A 21,225-nucleotide genomic window follows, 5' to 3' on the forward strand; every position below is an offset into this window, starting at 1 on the left:
TTTTTTTTGCAGTGTGCGGGCGTCTCACGTTGCGGAGCACAGGCTCCGGACGCGCAGGCTCAGCGGCCATGGCTCACAGGCCCAGCCGCTCCACGGCATGTGGGATCCTCCCGGACCGGGGCACGAACCCGTGTCCCCTAGCATCGCAGGCGGACTCTCAACCACTGTGCCACCGGGGAAGCCCGGTTCACTACTTTTGGCAGAAGTATCAATCCCTATAATTCCCTTTGAATCCCCATTCTACAAAACTTGGTTTTTTTTCCTTTGCTGTGTGCATGTTTTTCTCTTACTACCTATCATCATTCAGATCTTTTAAGAATCCAGTGAAATAGTATTCTTACTGTAAGCTATACTTGATACGTGAGACATCTCTTTTAGTATTTACTTAAATGAAAAGAACAAATTAGTACTAACGACGAACATTACCCTCCGAATACCCATTAGTCTTTTCTAATACATAATGTTGTCTCTCATCAAGAAAAATTAATGGGAATATTTGTCAGTGTGATTCCTTATAAGCCTTTGACTAATACTATTTGAATCATTTGAAAATTTCCTGTTTCTGTTAGTAAATGTTGGTCTCATGATAACTTCTGGGCAAGTCAAATCATTTTCATTAAATAAGAAGTAGTAGCTAAACACTAGATGGGTGGAATACTGATGGCACATTTAAAGTTGAAGAATTTGGAAAGCATAGCAACCAAAGAAGGATTCCAAGAATAAGACTGTGTCTACTGGCATATAATTCACATAAACCCTTGCTTTGCCATATATAGGTAGATTCATGTCTAACTTGAATGGATTCTCTTTCTATCGAAGGAAGATTATTTACTAATCCTATTTGTCCACTATTTCTTTTATCACAAAGACACACCACACTAGAGATGAATCAGTAAACAATAATTTGGGGTCATATATCCTATCATATCAACTTAAGATATTTCCATCTCAGTTTCTTCATCATGTAATTTCAGTTACATGTTATTTTATCAAATGTATTAGGGTGAATGTTTATAAACTAGCCCTTTAATAACAGTAAATTTTATTCTGAAGCCCTTACTAATCACCAAAAATATAAACTCCTAGCTATTTTTAGATGTTCTGATACTTTGAGAGTCATGAGAAAAACATGTTAGTGAAATAAGGTTATAGGACAAAATGATTCTTGAAATAGTTGATTGAGTACAACCAATTTAACTGGTATTATTTCAGCCCAAGGTAATGGCTTACTGCCAGTACATCTGTCAACAGACTATTTTCTGTGTAGTATGTAGTTTTATTAAAGGTATAAAGCCATTTTAAATTCTTTGGGAGACTGAATTTCACAAAGTTACAAAGTATTATTTCTGTATATTTTAGCAACCCCTTTTCATCAACCAGAAGTCTTACCTCACTTTTGTCCACATGAAAGTGTGTGATTGATGCCACAGTGTACACTTGATATACCGACACACACAATGTTAGTTCCAAGAATTCTCATCAGAACTACAGTTACATTGCCCCAAGAAATAAAAATTTCCTTTATTAATTCCTAGAGCCCAGTGAAATGATTAGGTAGAGCTAGGGTATCATTACATGGACAATGGTGACCTCACTTTTTAGTTTAACTTTTTGACATGGAAAGTGTATAAAACAGCTTAACATTACTTATAATTCAAACGATGTGAGTAGTCATTGAAATCACTTTACCACAGTATAAGGTTGGCATATAATTGCTGTTTTGCATTACAATTTTAGCTTGAATTAATTGAGACATTATCAAGTCTACAGCAAAAGCTAATATCCAAAACCATGAATAATGAATAATACAGTGAATAACAATAGGCCTTAAACACCTTACATTTTCACAAACTTTGTAAATTTGTCCAACTAAACCTTTTTGTTTTTTCTGCTCTACAGATATTTTTGCCACCATCAGTTATAATACATCTTAGCAGATTACACTTCAGGTTATATTCATCTAGTTTATCTCTCAACTTCTTTGAAAATATTCTCACCTTCAGTTGTTCCACACAGACTATTCATAGCAGCTAATTTTAAAGTCACTTCAAACTCAGTATCGACTCCTCAAAAAAACCAACAGTTGAGCAGTATCAGTAACATATGTCAACCCATCAAGAGCCAGGGAAAACTACTCAAAATGACCTACCTTGGTTTTCAGTTGACGATTGATATTGCTGTCGTTTTTCTCAACTTTTTGAGCAGTTCTCATCAAAACGCTAATCATCTGATATTAGTTTATGCTCTCTGAACACATTTCTTCCACTGTTGCAATCAAACATGATTTAATTAACTCACTATATGTGAGTGACTTTCTTTGCTTAGCTAATAAATGAGCCACTCAGAAACTTACTTTAGATTCAGCCTTGTTTTCACTTTTTAGTTTTATGAAGAAATTCTGCTGTGTTATTCCATTTTGTGTTATTTCCATTCCATTTGTTTCCCATTTCTAATTTTTATAAATGTTACTTTCCTGTGAATTAGGAATTTTGTGATGCATGCTTAGTCTGCTAATGTCGACCTGTTTTGTATATATATTTTTTTTTTTTTTTGTGGTACACGGGCCTCTCACTGTTGTGGCCTCTCCTGTTGCGGAGCACAGGCTCCGGATGCGCAAGCTCAGCGGCCATGGCTCACTGGCCCAGCCTCTCCGCGGCATATGGGATCCTCCCAGACCGGGGCACGAACCCGCGTCCCCTGCATTGGCAGGTGGACTCTCAACCACTGCGCCACCAGGGAAGCCCTGTTTTGTATATTTTTAAGACTGTATAGTCTCATGGCATAATAAACACAGCACTGTGACATCTAATTAGAACACAAAGTGATCCACAGTCCATTGTGCCTTCCTTAAAAGCAGGACATCCAAAGTCCACTTTTCTCTTCCTTTCTTGTCTTTAGATGATGGGCATACAATGGTAATTTTAAAAACTAGGATGAAATATCACAGTACAGCAACACACAGGGCACTCAACATGCTGCCAAATTATATACAATATCATCACACTGAGCAGCAGTACAAAGCAAGGAGAGTGGCACATGTGGTTTCTCTAGCAACCCCTCAACTCCATCATTATAGTCCTAAGACAGCTATAGTCAATAGGTAAACAAAGAGGCATGGCTGTGTTACAATAAAACTTTTTTTATGAATACTGACATTTGAATTTGTAGAATTTTTATGTGGGTTGTTTTCATTTATTTTCATTATGTCTTAACTCTTTGAATGTATGTTATACAATGATAATAACTTTAAATGTCATTGTCTGTCTGGGTGAGTTTCAACTGATTGATTTTTATGCTCATTATGGGTCATTTTTGGTGCTTTTTTCATACCTAGTAATTTTTGAGTAGATGCCACACATTGTGAATTTAACATTTCGGGGTGCTGAATATTTTTGTATTTCTAGAAATATTCTTGTTTTGTTCTGGGATGCAGTTAAGTTACTTGGGAACAGTTTGATCTTGCGGGGGGGTCTTGATTTTAAGATTTATTAAGCAGGACTGGAGCCAACAACTGAGGCAAGACCCTTCAATATACTTTACCCAATGACCAGTGAATCATGAGGTTATTCAGTCAGACTGGTATGACCAAGCAGATGGTCTTCGTATGACTAACCCTCACACATGCATTGTTCAGTTGAATACTCAAGGAGGACCCTCTGCAGATATCCAGATTTCTCTTTTTGTATACCTCTCTCTTCTTCAGTGTTCTGTGCTGCAAACTCTAGCTTCCTTGGCCTCTCCAGACTCAGCTTTGTCTACTCCACTTACAGAGTCTGTTAGGCTCTATCTCAGTTTACCCTTCCTATCCTGAAGCCTGGAAGCTCTTTTAAGGGGTAAACTGTGGCAAACATAGGGCTCACCTCGTTTGTTTCCCATTTCACCCTTGGTTGCCTTAGGTCTAGTATCTTGAAAACTATTGGTTCATATATTTTGTCTATTTTTTATTTGTTTCAGATGGGAGGACAAATCCATTCCCTCTCTTCATGTTAGCCAGAAGCAGAAATCCTGCTATATAGAATTTTATTTCTACAATTGCTTACTGAGTAGCTTTCCATTTATTTTCTTATGGCAGCCATTCCTCTGGAACTTTCTTATCAAAGTTGTATTACCCACATTTAGCATAGTATTTGGACATAGTAGATACTCCATAAATAATTGTTATCTGTAGAACTATTTAATTATGACTTTCTGCTCTTGATTTCCAAGGGAAAATTCTATCTTCATGCACGTTGATAAAGAATAAGAAGTTTAATTAAATTTCCTCTGATTCCAGTTCTAAATTCTTTCCAGAGCTACACTATTCCTCTAGGTCTTTAAGGCAATTTTAAATTTTCTTTTAGTTCTTGTAGTATTTTTCAAGGCCAGATGTCTGTTGTTTTCTGTTAATTCTTCCTGGAACAGGAAAGATATATTCAGATCCTTCTTATCCTACTACCATCACCAAAAGGCAGGGTTTATGGCCTGTCCATGGCTGCGTTGACTGAATATTTCAGTTTCTGGTAGCTTAAACTAAAATGCCATTTAGAAAGGTATATGATCTTACTTTCAAGAAGCAGATTAGTACAAGAGTGAATAAATCAAGCTTATTGAATAAGCAAGGTTATGCAAGTGCAAGTCACTTTATAGAAAGTTCTTATGTCCCAAACAAAAAGCTCAAATACAAGACCGTTCCATTAAAAATTTGGCAAGTTTACACTTGGATGTTTTGAGACATGAGGTTGGTTTGCATACTCCTTAGACTAATTTTAAGTGACTCTCAAATGTTCATCTGATGTGCCTCTGATAATTCCCTCTACCTCTTTTTCCAACACGCCGCATAATTTTATACTCAAAAACTACAATCCTCAGCATGCTTTCTGTCTTTACTTTTCCTGTCTTTCACCTTTTTAATTCATTTTCTTTTGATTTCCTGTAAAGAGCTGTAATCTTAAAGTAAATAGGATAAAAACAGAGGAAGGTGGTGAAAAAAGGAACTATATTATGGCCACCTAATAGGAAATAACCAAACAGAAAAGGATAACTGTTCCCTGGATATGTTTTCCACTTTTGTTAATATAGATATCGTGCCAAAAACTGAGATCTGAAAAAGGATAAGTCACTGACCTCAAAATAAGAAAGTACAAAGTGGAAATTAATGAATGTATAAAGGCCTAAAAGCATAGCTATCAAGTAATTGATGGCAAGTAATTTCTTAGTAATATTTAGATAAATTTTACATTAAAAGAACAGTGACTATCTTATTCTTAACAAAACTTGATTGTAATTTTTAAAAATACTTCTATTTTACAGCAAAAAATATATATGTTTATGTGGCTGTAGGAGCATTCCATAGTTAATCTGATGTGGGGTGGGACCTTCAACAGTACAAGTAGTTAAGTTCCACAGCCTCTTCATCCAGCTATCTGACCTATATAACTTTGAAACTCATGGTGAGGGTGGGAGGAGAGGAGCAAGTACAGTATATTAGTTTGTAAGGGCTGCCATAACGAAGTACCACAGACTGAGTGGCTTAAACAACAGGAATTTATTTCCTCATGGTTCTAGAGCTTAGAAGTCCAAGATCAAGGTGTTGGCATGGTTGGTTTCATTCTGAGTCCTCTCACCTTGACTTATAGTTTTCTTCGCGTTGTGTACTCACATGGTCTTTCTCTATGCAAGCATGTCTGCAACCAAATTTCCTTTTCTTATAAGGACACCAGTCATATTGGAGTAGGGCTCACCCTCAAAACCTCATTTTAATCTAATTACTTCTTTAAAGACCTTATCTCCGGGCTTCCCTGGTGGCGCAGTGGTTGAGAGTCCGCCTGCCGTTGCAGGGGACACGGGTTCGTGCCCCGGTCCGGGAAGATCCCACATGCCGTGGAGCGGCTGGGCCCGTGAGCCATGGCCGCTGGGCCTGCGCGTCCAGAACCTGTGCTCCGCAACGGGAGAGGCCACAACAATGAGAGGCCCATGTACTGCAAAAAAAAAAAAAGACCTTATCTCCAAATACAGTCACATTCTGAGGAACTGGGAGTCAGGACCTCAACATATGAATTTGGGTGGGGGTTGTAGAACCATTCAGTCCATAATATACAGCATCATTTATCTCTGCATCATCCTTAAACTCTCAAGAGGCAGAGTGTAAGCAAGCATTAGTACCAAATGACATTTTTATTTCAGCCTCATAGCTCAGAGTTAGTGTATAACGCCCTAAAGCATGTAAAATGGGTTACCTGTCTGAGTTTTCAGTATTTAGTGGTTTGTTTGGTGTTTGTTATTGTTATTTGTTTTTACTTTTTTGGAGTTTTCTTTGATAGTTCAGTGAAAAAATGGGAAAATAGTGGATCATTATCAGATGCCGTCTTGAAACTAAAACCACAAAAGTTTTTTGGGAATAAGTCAGAACCCTGTGGAGAAAGAGGGCTTTCTATTGTTATTTTAATGATGATACTAATTTGGGGGATACTTCAGTGAATATTGATACCACCTTTTAGAGAAGCAATTTGACAATGTCTATGAAGAATGTAAGAGTATATACCCTTTAACATATAACTCCAGGCTAGGAATTTAACATTAGGAAATAAAAGATGAGCACAAATATTTTGCACAAAGATGTTCATTACATCTTTGCTTTTAATAGTGAAAAATTGGAAGCAATCTACTAGATATTTTTTGAAGACTATTTAGTGACCCAGGAAAAAGCTTGCTGTATAATGTAAAGGGATAAAAGCAGGATACAAAGCTGAATACACACAATAATCCTAATCTGAATGTGTGTATGTATTTATGTCTGGAAGGATGTAATTTTTAACATTATTTAGACCTTTTCCAATGGCCATGTTTTCATGATCAGAGCAAAACATACGTTTGAAAATGTGAACTGATATCTTGGTTGATTATAGCTGTGTTCCTAGGTAAATAGGTGTTTCATTTTTTCATCACAGCATAAAGGAATTTAACATTTCAGTTTATTACTTAACATGTGTCCCACTGAAAGTTAATTCATAAGACATGCAGTTCTCGTAAAGCAGTTATGAAGATATTTCTACTTAATTTAAGATTTTTTTCCAAATTTCTTTTAAGTTACCTCATACCATAATGTTTCCAACTCCTTTTCTGTCTTGATATTGCCTCTTTAGACCTTTGCTGAGTGAAACCAAGTTATAAAGTGCAGAAAAGGGAATGCAAGATATCATATCCAAAGTATATACTTCAATGAATATCCTCAATCATTCCATTCAGCACTACTACAGTGTAGTGGCTAAAAAGTACCGTCTCTTTTTCAGTGTAAGGGGAAGGGGCAGGGTTGGTTTTGGAGCCCACATATGGTAAGTTGGGCATCCATGTGAGGCAGCAGCCTCATGTGGGAAAGCCAAGCCAGAGAAGAGTGAGGAGGGTATGCATGCAGGGGAGAGACAGGGGTCATGATAGCAGATTGGTCACGATCTGCATGATAGCAGAGAGATTGATCAAGGAACTCTGGTAAAGAAAATGGGAGCCAGGTTTCTCACTGTTGAAGAAGGGGATAACAAATATTAGAAGGGAGAAAGCTGGAAATAACCTTGTGTTTTTGGATTGGAACTGGAGGTATTGGTATGAACTCATGGATTTCAAGAAATGTAAATAGAGAAATAAATATAGATTTCAATATGTGCATGCATCTATGTGCGCACACGCACACACACACACACACACACTCCCCAGTTCTATCTACTAACATTCCACTGATAATGAGCACAACTAGCACCATATATTGATTATTTTTAATTAAAAAAATTTTTTTCTTCATATAGTAGGTCCTAAATAACATTCTCCACTAACAGGAACTGGGACTTCTTGGAGAAATGACAGATTTCAGGTGTAGGGCCTGGAAAATCTTTTTGTGCCAGAAAGTAAGAACATATTCAAAAATAATAGGAACATGTCAAAGGACAATATCAGACATAATATAGACAAATAAAACATAATGACTCCTTAGTAGTGGACATTTTTAAACTATAACTATTATTTAATCTCTAAGTATAAATTCAAAATAAAAATCTATGTATAAATCCTAAAAAAGAAAGCTTATCTTATTTTGCAAGAATCTATAATAGCAATTCTTGTAAATTTAAAATTAACTGACTTTTTTCCAAAATATGTCTGATTATAGGCAACAGGTTCAAGGGTTGGTGTCTTAACACAAAATACAACGAACATGGGACTTTCAGTTATCATTTCCTTCATATATGGATGGGAGATGACACTTTTGATTCTGAGTATTGCTCCGGTACTTGCTCTGACAGGAATGATTGAAATGGCAGCAATGACTGGATTTGCCAACAAGGATAAGCAAGAACTTAAGCATGCTGGAAAGGTAAAATAAAGACTGTTATTCCCATCATAACCTTTTAAGAGAAAATCAATAAGAGCTCCTATCCTTACAATACATAACTTCCTTTCTTAGGAATCTGTAAAGTGATGTATATGTATTGAAATTCATACAGATCAGTTTAAGATGGGGTGTAGATAATGTCATAGCAATAGGGTGCATAATTTAGAGCATAGGCTCTGGAATCAAACTGGCTGAATTAGAATCCAGATTCTACCACTAACAAATGTGTGATCTGAGCAAGTTACATCAACCCTTCTGGACTTCAGTTTCTTCCTCTGTAAAGTGGAAATAAAATAGTATCCCCTTACAGATCTTTATGACTATTACAGAAAACACTTAGTCTTATTAGTATATGCAATAGTATCTGGAAAACAGTAAGCACTCAGTAATGTCAGCCATTATTACTGTTACCAAATCATGGGGGAATTTGTTAACATTGTGATTCCACATTCTCTGATTATTGAATAATTGAATGTCTTGAATAATTCTGGGTATTTTATTTTTCAAAATAAAGAGGAAATATAATAGTTACTAAATTCAAGGCAAGGTACTGCTATTGGTAGTGCCTAAAACAAAGCTTTAGAGACAAGGACCATTTTTAAAATGATCAAAATGAACAATGTATTTACTTGGAAAATTTTTTGACATATATAAGTTTCTCAGGATCAATCATATTCATAAAAATAATCATTGTAGTAGCGATTTAGAGAAACATTAGTAATGTAGTACCATAATATCTAAAAGTTGAAAGAGTTGTCATTTGATCCAGCCACTCACCCAAAGTAGAAATCTCTTGTACAACATCCCTGTTGAGCATATATCCATCTTTTATCCACCCTTTTCTCCAGTGGCAGGCAGTGCATTACTTTCCCAGGCTGCTGCCTACCCCTTAGATGGTAGGGAGTTCTTTTTTTTTATTTTTTTGGTGGCCTTCTATCCTTCTCTTCTTGGCTTTCATCTTGATTGAGGTCCAAAACCTGCTTCTCGTGACGCTATGAAGCTGCATCATGTAAATGCCAAGTCTTCTCTTGGTCACCCAGCCCCAGCTCCTCTCTTGATATCGTTTCAAAGATCTATATCACATTGGTGAAAGGCCTGAATATAAAGATGATTTTAATATCATTATGGTCTGTATCACAGTGATTGTATCATATTATAAATAGCATGAATATTCATGAATAAGGATCCAACCAAGCACAGGACTCATAGAAATCTGGTTTTCATGACCCTTGGACTTTTCCACCTTTCCTGCACTAGATAAAGACCCTTGGAATGTCTGCTTGAGCAGTACAGACTGAACTACATAGCATATATTTCCTTCAGAAACACAGAAAATTTGTTCAGCCCTCCGTGTGAGCAAATTATCACAATTTCCACGTTAATCTGGCCGTAATTAATTATATCTTATTCATCTTAATTTTTATGTCATGAGCTTTAGTTGCTTATGTGCTGTTTGATTTTTTTCCTTTTTGTATTATTAAAGTAACCTCAGAGTATACAATCAATAACTGCAATCAAATAAGCAATGTGTCCTTTCCCACTAGCTTTTCAATCAGTCACTTTACCAAACACCAAAACTTAGAATAGGGACCAATAAAACCTATTGGTCCTTCTTTGGTTGCATGTGTAGATTTGGAAAAATCATCAAATGTTTTATTTTTCAGGTTTTAAATGACCATATTAGTAAAAAATAAATGACCATATTAGTTTTTTAAAAAGGACTATTTTCTAAGGTTCTGTTTTCAGTCCTTTCTTTATTGTGAAAAATGATCACAAGACTTTTTCATTCATTTCTTTTTGTTTTCCTCAAGATTTCAGCATTCTCATCGATTTTCCTCATGCACTACAAAATGTTACAGATGGAGATTTCTTTGAGTTCATTTTGAAATTATGAGAATTTAGAGCAGAATCCAGGTGTCCTGACCATGGTCTACATATCCAGTTTTCTCCCGTAACCCAAGTTCTCCTTCAAACAACCTTGGGTATCCACCTAGGTCTTCATCTGTCCCACAGTCCACTCTGCCAGCCTGGAAAGAGAATGTGGAAGCAGAAAGTTTCTCTTTCAAGTCAACATGTGTTCTCATGTCCAAGAAGTTATTCTGAGCCAAAAGTCTCCTCCATTTTTGATCCCCCTTCTTTTTGAAAACTAAATAACTATGAAGAAGCATTACATTTGACCTAAATATCTTTTTAAGTTCACAGACATCAAAATGAAAAACAGCTATACAATATCTTATACAGAATTCAAAAGCCACACTCCATGTTACTTTACAGCAGTGTTCCTGAGAACTTTGGTTGCTATTTGCATTTCTGTGCTAGAATAAAATAATTATTTACTTGATTCTCTCTTCTGTCTTCTTCTTAAATGAGCTCATAATTCATAGGACAGCTCCTTTGCATAATTACATACGGACATAATGCTCACTAATGTTTGATCCCTCTGCTTATAGAACTAGTTTAAATAGAAACTCAATGAAGACTTAAAGAGGGCTAAATTTAGACCAGTGGACTAAATCTTTTCAAAACGAATTTTCCTTGAGCTTATTATCCTAATATATTATTTTCCTGTCTTATTTTGAGGAAGGAAAAAAAAGAAGCTAAGAAAACTCATCCGAAAAACTTATTGACTTAATGTACTTAATATGTCCCCGTTGTGACTGTAACTCACAACCAGAAGTTTAGCCATTACTAATTTTATTTCTCTATTTTATTATCTTGTTTTATAATATAGCAACCAAAACTGTGGAGAATATACGCACTACAGTGTCATTAACAAGAGAAAAAGCCTTCGGGCAAATGTATGAGGAGACGCTTCAGACTCAGCACAGGTGACTGTAGATTCATACTGACTGTGTTAACTATAGTTTGTTCCTATAAAGGCAGCACTCCTGGGTGACTCCAGTGGTTTGCCTGCCAACTCATTTGCTCTGGAATCTTTCCTAGTAATGGCATAGCGTAATTCCTTATATGACTCCACCAAGAGGAAACTAGAAAGAGGAGTTGAGAGCAAGCACGTTTAGAATATATGTTTTAGGTCCTCCCACAATGCCATGAACTATAACAAAGTGTGCATATTTTTCTTATTTCCATGAAACATGATTGAGGAAATAACATATTTAAGAAAGAAAATAATATTGCTTAGCCCTTTATATTGAATCTCTATAAAGAGTTCACATTTTAAAATGAATATATGCACAACAAATGTGATCAATTCTTTTAATTTTAAACTAGTCCTCCTTACCACATTTACTTAGTGATACTCTTTGTATTACTTTATCAGAAAGATAGCTTTGTACTCTTTTACACTCATGCTTGTGGTTGGTACCGCCATTTAATTCCCACTATTCTATTAGTGCAACATTAGGATAGAAAATATTTTTAAACCAAATCTCTTTAACTCTTTCAGTAACTATCCTTTCACAGACCTTGTCCATTCATTTGAAAATACATAGAGGCAGCTTTGTTACATTGAACTATAGAGCATATACCTATAGAGAAAATCATTATATTTATCGTTTTCTCTATAATAATTCTCAGTAGTTAAAAAGTCATTTTCTCGGGGCTTCCCTGGTGGCGCAGTGGTTGCGAGTCTGCCTGCTGATGCAGGGGACACGGGTTCGTGCCCCAGTCCCAGAAGATCCCACATGCCGCGGGAGCGGCTGGGCCCGTGAGCCATGGCCGCTGAGCCTGCGCGTGCGGAGCCTGTGCTCCGCAACGGGAGAGGCCACAACAGTGAGAGGCCCACGTACCGCAAAAAAAAAAAAAGAAAAAAAGAAAAAAAAGTCATTTTCTCTTTAATAATTAGAAAAAGTGTATACCCCCTAAATGATAACATGTCTTACCTTCTGTATTCATTACTCTACATTTATTTAAAGGACCTTACTATACCTCATGCCCCATTATCTAGTAAATTTTGTGCATTTCAGAAATACCTTGAAGAAAGCACAGATCATTGGAATCTGTTACTCATTCAGCCATGCCTTTGTATATTTTGCCTATGCAGCATGTTTTCGATTTGGAACTTATTTAATTCAAGCAGGACGAATGACCCCAGAGGGCATGTTCAGGTAAGTTGGACAAATATATAAACCCTGTAAATGGGTTATGTACTTAAATTAACCAGAGAGATGTCTAGTTTAGAGTGTATTATCATTTAAATCATATATATGCAAAAGACATGTTGGGGAAATTTTAAAATTTTTTGTTATTTAGTATCTATTGATATAAGTGCAGTCAAGCTGGTAAAATACTGATATAACACAGGTAGTCTGAGTTAAACTCCCAGATGAATTGCTTCCTACTTCAGTTTACTAGACCTGGGAATGTAGGGGTAAAATATGCCGTCTTGGGCTTCCCTGGTGGCGCAGTGGTTGAGAGTCCGCCTGCTGATGCAGGGGACACGGGTTCGTGCCCTGGTCCGGGAAGTTCCCACATGCCACGGAGTGGCTGGGCCTATGAGCCATGGCCGCCGAGCCTGCACGTCCGGAGCCTGTGCTCCGCAACGGGAGAGGCCGCAGCAGTGAGAGGCCCGCGTCCCGCAAAAAAAAAAAAAAAGCCTTCTTGTTAACCATTATCTTCCAAGGTGGAGATGGCTTTATCAAGTGTGACTGTAAATCAGTGAGGTAAGTTCCTTGCTAAGCAAATACTCCAGGAGAAACACATGTAAATGAGTATTTCTCTTCAGAAAAGTCACATTGAGAATTGATCACGGCATCCCAATGAGGCTGCCTCTTCCCAAAGCATTTGTTGGTGCTTCTATTTGGAACTCTGTTCACATAGTTATGAATTTCTTTACTTCACATAAACACCTAAATTCAAATTCTGAAATTAGAAAAATTTATCTTGGGTATTAATTCTGAGCTTCTTAAGTCTCCCTAAAATGTCAGATTGTTACTAATCTGTATCATAAATGTCACTGCTAAGTGTTTAGAGCTAGAGAAATCCATACAATATTTGACTCCAAAAAGTAACGTTATTTTCTTTTTAAGAAACCCACCAAAACATACACATCAAAGCAAGGATCAGCCTCTTCAATATAATGACTTGGGAGGTTACACCTGTTTCAAGGATACTTCCATTTGGCAAAAAATGTCGGGAACTCCTCTTTGGGATTTACCTCTCAACACTCAGACACATTCTTTTGAATATCCTTATTGGTGGCACAAATTTGTACTTTGAGGATATATTCAATTGGAAGAAATGACCAAAAGTCATTTGAAGCCAAATAATTTCAGAATAACTTGGAATAATTTTCAGTTCCTCTTCATGTGTTTATTTGTTTGTTTTTTTATCTATCAAACATTAACTGAGTTCCCAGGAAGTTTCTTTGCTAGGCACTCAGAAGGAAAGCATCCACAGTTCACCAACCTAATATTTTTGAATCTATGGGGCCACTTAGAGGTTTCATGAAGCAGATTTTCTTATAAAATGGAATAATCTGTAGGTAAAATGTCAACAGGAATTTTAGGCTCCCTGTATTACCATGTTTTCCTACCCTCTAAAACAGTGTGCAGTACTGTCCGTGTGAACATATAAATCACAATTATGACATTTAGCCCTGGACTTCATTCTGATTACACAGACTAGTTTACAGAGATAAATTAACAAGAAACCAAATGTAGAATCACCTAAATTACTTCATTCAGTTCACCAGCCTGCACTAAATTAGCAAGTTGTTTCTTTGGTTCTTATGAAATGCAGGCAATCACAAGCTTAAAAATTGATTGTATTCCAAAAGTTTGCTTGCAAGCCAATTGTTTGAAACTCAGAACATGTCTTCCTTACGTTGCTCTAAACTTTCTGCAGCCATCTTTAAATCCCCAGTGTCCCATTCCTTCATATAACTGTTCCTTGGTATTAGTAGAGAGCAAGCCAATTAAATATATTTATACTAATGTAGGATGTCTGATGATTTTATCAATTCTCACAGAAGAATTTTCATTTATAAAAGCAATTATAATCCCAGTTACTTTCTAATGAAATTAGCTGAAGATAGTGTAACAAAGCAATCAAGAGAGAATCACCTCATTTTCCCATCACCAAACTCACTAGGGTACCACTGACTCACCATGCCTGCCATCTCCATGCAAGAACTAAGGTCCTTGTCTGCAATAGGTTCCTGCAGTCATCTCTTCACATCAGTTTCTGTCACTACTATTTCTTTGCTTTATAATCACCTGTCATAAGAAAAAGAAATCTCTCCCATGACCTTAAGTCCCCTTCTGCCTACTTTCAATGTCTCTGTTCTCCTTTGCAGCAAAACAAATTCTAGAGTAGCCTATTCTTGTTATCTACACCTTTTCATCTCCAACCTCTCCTAAACTCATTCTAGTCAAGCCTTGATTCCCACCATTCCACTAGAAAGACTCATTATCAAGGTCACCACTGACCTCCATCTTGCCCACCCATGACCCATCCAGTGTCCGGTTTTCCCATCTCATTTAACTTGACCTCTCAGCAGCATTTTATACTCTCCTTCCTGAAACATTTTCTTCTCTAGGCTTTTTCTCCTTTGTTATTGGCCCCTCCTCCTCTATTTCCTTTACGGGCTCCTGATTTTCTGCTGGGCCTCCACGTGTTGGGGGGCTTTAGAGTTCTCAGTGCTTTTCATCCACACACTCTAATTGGTAATTTCATCCAATCTAATGGTTTTTTAAATATTACCTGTATCTTGATGACTCCCTTCTGTGTATTTCCAACTCTGACCCCACTCCTAAATACCACATGCTTATCCAACTACCTACTGGACATCTCCACTTAGGTATCTAATCATATCTTAATGTGTCCAGAACACAATTTGAAGTTTTTCCTTCCCAAAGTGTCTCTTCTCCAAGACTTCTCCATCTTAATAAACAGCACCACCATCTATGCAGTTGCTCAGCCCAAAAATCTAAGAGTCATCCCTTATTTCTTCTCTTGCCTTCACCCACCACATACAGCACCAAGTCTTAACAGCTGTAACTCCAAAATACTTCTTACCATCTCTACCCATGTTACCTTCCGTTTTATCTCTTTGCCTGTCTTGACTGGACCACTGCAACTACCTGCTCACTGATGTCCCTGTACTCACTCTCTTGCTTCCCTGTAATCCATTCTCCACACAGTAGCTAGGCTAATCTTTTAAAACACAAATCCAGTTCCATCAATTTACTAAAATACTGTAATGAATTCCCATTGAAATTTGAATAAAACCAAATTCCTTACTCTGACCTGAAAGCTCTACACATTTGGGCCTCTGCCTTCCTTTCTAACCTCATCTACCATTGTCTTTTTTTGTGATCTGCACATCAGACCCCTACTTGCATTTCTGTCCCTGGAACTCTCTTCTTAGTGTTTTTGCACTTGCTCTTTCCTCTGTCTGGAATAATCATTCAGTTCTTTACTGGGCTGCCTCTTTCTCACCATCCAAGCCTCTGCTCCTAAGTCCACTCCTCAGAGGGACTTTTGCTGATGGCTCAAAGTAGTCCTCTTAGCCCTTCTCCTCATCACTCTCTATCCCATTACCATGGTTTAGTTTGTGTATAGCACTTACCACTATGTGAAATTATCTTTTTTGTTTCCAGATTTATTGAGTGCATAGACTGTAAGCTCAGTCAGAGCAGAGCTTAGCCTGTTTTGGTCACTGATGTTTCCCTAGAGCCAAAAACAAGAGCTTGGAACATCATAGGCATGCAATAAATATTCACTGAATGAAAGACTGAACCAAAAATAAAGGGAGAGACTTGGAGTGGTGCATAATTAAGCAGTCCAGTCATTCCTGGAAATGTATTCCCAGATTCAACTTTTCCACATCACTCCTGTTTTTTACAGATTCTTCTCTTTTTCTTCCCTTCTACATCCAAGTGCTTTGGCATAAGTCAAAGACAGCCATTTATAGAAAAGTAGAATGTTTGTAGCTGGGAGTCTACTTCTCCGTACTGAGATTTGTTTAGGTTAAAACTAAGCAAAGAATTTTCTTAGTTAAAGAATGATACAACTTCAAAATCATGCAATCACTATCATGCCTGCAAATGACATCAGGCAGGACATTTCTTGAATGGGGCCTCTCAAGGCTGCCAACAATTCTGTTTCATATGATAATCACTATAACACCAAACTTGATTGAGTCCTTACTTAGTATTAAGGATTTATAATACATTTTCTGCTTAATCTTCTCCACTACCCTGTGAAATACTATGATTCCCATTGTACAGATGGGGAAAATTAACACTCAAGGAAGTTACCTAACTTGCCCAAAGTCAGTTAATCAGCAAGTGGCAGAGCACAGATTCAAGTTCGTGACTCAAGATGCTTGGGGCTTTGCTTAGTTGACATTTATTTTTATTAATTATTATTACTAATTCTGTGACAAACTTTCATAGAACCTTTCTATAAAATTATTGTTTTTTTAAAAATTCTTGTGTAGTTTTCCATTTAAATATCCAGAGCTGGGCTGATTCTTACCATAAATGGAACAAGTAACTTGCTTAATATTAGTTTATGACCCTAAAATATAGAAGAATCAAAAGGCCCCCATACAAAAATTCCTCCTCCTGCTGGACTACCATACATCCTGAATTTTTTTCATTAAATTCATTGAAAAGGGTCGTTTCTGGAGACGTAAGAATTTTAGCTGTCAGAACATATGTAGGACTGTTAACATGAGAGCAACGATTAATGAACAGTAATCACACTGGTATTTCCTAGTGCCCTGAGGGAAGGAAGAAACAAGGAGCTATCTGAGCTTAGACCACAAGTATCATTTTTGATTTGAGTTTCATTCAACCAGACTACAAACAAAGTAAGGATACCCATACTTTTATAGTATGGACAAAGAAGAGAGGCTCTGGGAAATATGGGTATGGGGCTGTGCAAAATGTGAACAGATGAGATTTGTCTTCAGTAGCAAAATCTTCAGTTTTCTTAGCGACCCAAAGTGGTCCCCAGCTACCATAAACATGTCACAAGTGTCCCTTTAGACACACTAAACTACACCTGGCCTAAAGGACGCTATGCCTTCCAAAATCTAAGGACAGAGACAGCTTTCTATATAATCAGCTAATTGAATGGAAGATTTTACAAAGAAAACTCTCTCCTACTAGAACCCTCCTTACATGAAAAGAACTTTGTGCCATTCTCTAAATCAATGGTTTCCCAACTCGTCAATCGAGGAGCTGGTTAAACATGCAGATACCTGGAGCTCACCCTACAGATCTAACCCAGAGATCTGTAGATCTGGTGTAGGGCCAGGAAACTACGTTTTACCAAACATCCCAGACTGTTCTGAGGCACAGAATCTGAAGATCACTCTTTAAGAAATATGAGCATAGGGACTGAATTCCAGGCTGCTCTCCATAGCTACTTGAAACCTCAGGGTTTTCTTTTGGCCATTACCAGAAACTTTTCTAGAATTATATAAGAATTGGGGAAGTCATATTTTAGTTTATTGTATAAAATAAAGATGCTTTATTCACTCTATAAAATGTGAATGTATTTTCATGATTTATAGCTACCAGGATGGATAAGCTGTCTCTCTTTCAGAAATGACAGTGTGCCTTATAGAAGGAGATGCACAAAGGGAGTTTTAACAGCAGAATCCCTTGATGTGCTCATAAAGTTACGTTATCAGCAAAGCTACTTAACCAAAACCTTAGCTTTTTCTTCTAAAAAAAATAGGCAACATACATTTCTTATGGTAGAAACTGTCTCCATCCATCTCTATTATTGTAGAAGTTTCTCTGAAATGAGCATTTTTTTTTTTTTTTTTTTTTTTTTGCGATACGCGGGCCTCTCACTGCTGTGGCCTCTCCCGCTGCAGAGCACAGGCTCCAGACGCGCAGGCTCAGCTGCCATGGCTCACGGGCCCAGCCGCTCCGCGGCACGTGGTATCTTCCCGGACCGGGGCACGAACCCGTGTCCCCTGCATCGGCAGGCGGACTCTCAACCACTGCGCCACCAGGGAAGCCCTGAAATGAGCATTTTTTTAAAAGGTGGTAACATTTTCCCTCTGCTGCCTTGCAGCCAATGCATAGGCATTCAGAAAATCTCTTACTTACGTTCTCATACACATACGTGTAGTAAAAATCTCCCCTTCTGCTTCTGTTAGCCCTGGCAACACTTTGGATTTACTTCAGTCTAAATGTACAGACTTTGAGAAATACAACATAAGTTTATTTTCTCCCATCTGAATTTTAGTGCCTTTAGGTTAGTTTCTAGCTAACTTGCCTTTTGCAGTATAGTCCAGAAACCATTAGTGCCCAGCAGAGGTTTCTGTTATTCTCCATACTCCCGCGTCAGAACTTTCCTCTCTCTGTTTCTTCCTTCTTTGCTACACATATTAGCAGGAAGCTAAGTAGAGCAGATGGGTAAGAAAGAATCAAAGCATGACAGCCTTCAGTACAGTAATTATAAAAGCCACAGCTTTGAAAACTGCCTGATAAGCAGAGAGCCAAGCAGCTTATGTGTTGTGGCCTAGTCCTCCAAAAATCCAAATGCAGTTCTTGACAGGAAATCATATTGAACTTTGAATATTTAATGTGGTTATTGGCCAAAAGAACAATAGGTGGGTTTTCAGTGAATATTAATAGTAGGTTAACAGCTTGGAATAAAAAAGGATAGAAAGCAAGCTAGATCTCCACCATCATCTTTGCTCTGGTAGGCCAGGCAGCCGTGGAACTGTGTTCACATAATTAGGAAAACAACCTTAGTTAGCCAAAACAAGGAAAACAGGAAAGTCTTCTTTCAGTGTTCATTGCCATGGCAGCCACCCAGCTTCTGCCAGGCTCCTCCCCAGAGATTATGCAGAGGTTAGGAGGAAAAGATAAGGAGACCAGATAGAGGGATCAACCATTGAAGGGATCTAAAGGAGACAAATCAAGGGGGATTTGCTATCTAGGGTCCTCTGAAGATTCTAAAATGGGAAACAAGTGGTAACAAACCCCAACATGCAGGGAGAGACAGTTCAGGTCAGCTTTCCACTAGAAGGAGCAGTGTGTAAGGGAAAACAGTTAACAAGGAGGTTCAAGTTCCAGTCCTACAGTTTCATAGCTCTGTGATTCTGGGCAAATTGCTTATTTCTCTGAGATAAAGAGTCTCCTTATTTATTAAAAAGTGATGTGTGTGCCTTACTCCTAGGTGATCAAATGGTAACATGTATACAAAAACATTCTGTAAAACCCAAAGTACCAAATAAATATAAGTTGTATATTTTCTCTCTCCCTTCCGTTGAGAAAGGGATTTATGGTGAAAAGAAAAGGATCTTTGTACTGTTATATGGATGTTAGGGGAAAAGAGTATGAGTATGGGAATAATTGTAATGGCCACCCCTGTGAGGAAAGATACTCTGTCTTCCAGTCAAAAAAAAGAAACTTACTGAGTGGGGACTTCAGAAGTTGTGGTGTGACCTGCTATGCTAATCTACATCCATAGAAATGTGAGAACTTACTTTCCAACAGAAAGTGTCCCATTAACTTTCAGTTCCATGAGAGGAATAACAATAACTTAAACACTTAATGAGCACTATACTAAACACTTTATATTATTAATGTATTTAATTCTCACAACAACCCCATAAGATGTAGATAGTCTTGTTATCTCCAATTGTCAGTAAGGAAGCAGAAGCACAAAGAACATGCACAGGGTCACAGAACTAGCAAATAAATGGTGGAGTTTGGATGTAGTCCCAGTGATCTGGCTTCAGAGTCCAGTCTCTGAACTGCCCAGTATACTTCCTCTTAGAATAAGTCACCAAAGGTATACAAGCTAGATATGGGAGCAGGGTTAAGGGGAGACAAATAGACCTGAACCAGTAACTATGCTGGGTATTTCTATTTGGATCAATTGTATTAAAATTAGGATTGTTCATTTCTATGCTTTTTTACGTTGTTCCCAGCCAAAAGATCCTTTAAAAGTTCTAATTCGGGCTTATCTGGTGGCGTGGTGGTTAAGAATCCGGCTGCCTATGCAGGAGACACGGGTTCGAACCCTGGTCCGGGAAGATCCCACATGCCGCGGAGGAACTAAGCCCGTGTGCCGCAACTACTGAGCCTGTGCTCTAGAGCCTGCGAGCCACGACTAATGAAGCCCGCACGCCTAGAGCCCATGCTCTGCAACAAGAGAAGCCACAGCAATGAGAAGACCGCATACCACAATGAAGAGTAGTAGCCCCTGCTCGCTGCAACTAGAGAAAGCCCACGCGCAGCAGTGAAGACCCAATGCAGCCAAAAATAAATAAATAAAATAAATACATTTATTTAAAAAAAAATTCTAATTCTATTTCAGCAGCAATGATGGGCAAGGGGATTTCCCCACTGCTTGAAAATGCTTGGAAGGATCATTGTAGTAATGGTGCAGTGACAACGGCCCCATGAACCCATGAAGAATCCATAAAACTAGGAAAGAAGAAGCCTAGCACGTGAAAACCCTCTCCAGACCTCTTTCTGCTCAATATTCTCTTTCCTCAACCCCAGCCAACCTGGAGGTTTTTGCTATAAATTCAGTAAAGCAGTATAAACTCAGTGTAAATCCATATAAGGATAAACTATAGATAAGATTTCTTCTTCCGTGGACAATTTAAATTAAGAAAGTTGTAGAAGTTAAATTTTAGGTTTTTGAATTCCTGCTTTACATATTTATGGTTCAAGAATTATTTCAACATGAAAATCATTTCTGAACGGTGGAATGTTTCTTGTAATCTTATTTGGGCGTGAAGGGGCTATATAAGCATTTATGATAGGTTAATGCTTTGACAAATGTGTTATTAGTGACTTTAAAACATTCATCATTATAGCAAATCATTCCTCTTTGTATATCCCAAATGGGTGAAATTCCCAAGACCAACATTGGCATGGGAAGTCGGCCTGAACATTTCTCTGGAGTAAGCTCTTGGCTCA

The 21,225-nt window shown here is 37.7% G+C and overlaps 1 protein-coding gene across 1 annotated transcript in view; it reads left to right on the forward strand.

The window, feature by feature from the left end:
* Positions 1–21,225, forward strand: part of ABCB5 (ATP binding cassette subfamily B member 5) — a 108,667-nt gene that overhangs the window by 72,432 nt on the left and 15,010 nt on the right. The window contains 3 exon segments of the mRNA XM_024738434.1: positions 8,135–8,338; positions 11,084–11,184; positions 12,283–12,423. Coding sequence (XP_024594202.1) covers positions 8,135–8,338; positions 11,084–11,184; positions 12,283–12,423 — 446 coding nt within the window.

This window comes from Neophocaena asiaeorientalis, unplaced genomic scaffold (genome assembly GCF_003031525.2).
Source record: "Neophocaena asiaeorientalis asiaeorientalis breed wild unplaced genomic scaffold, Neophocaena_asiaeorientalis_V1.1 scaffold89, whole genome shotgun sequence".
NCBI classification, from domain to species: domain Eukaryota; kingdom Metazoa; phylum Chordata; class Mammalia; order Artiodactyla; family Phocoenidae; genus Neophocaena; species Neophocaena asiaeorientalis.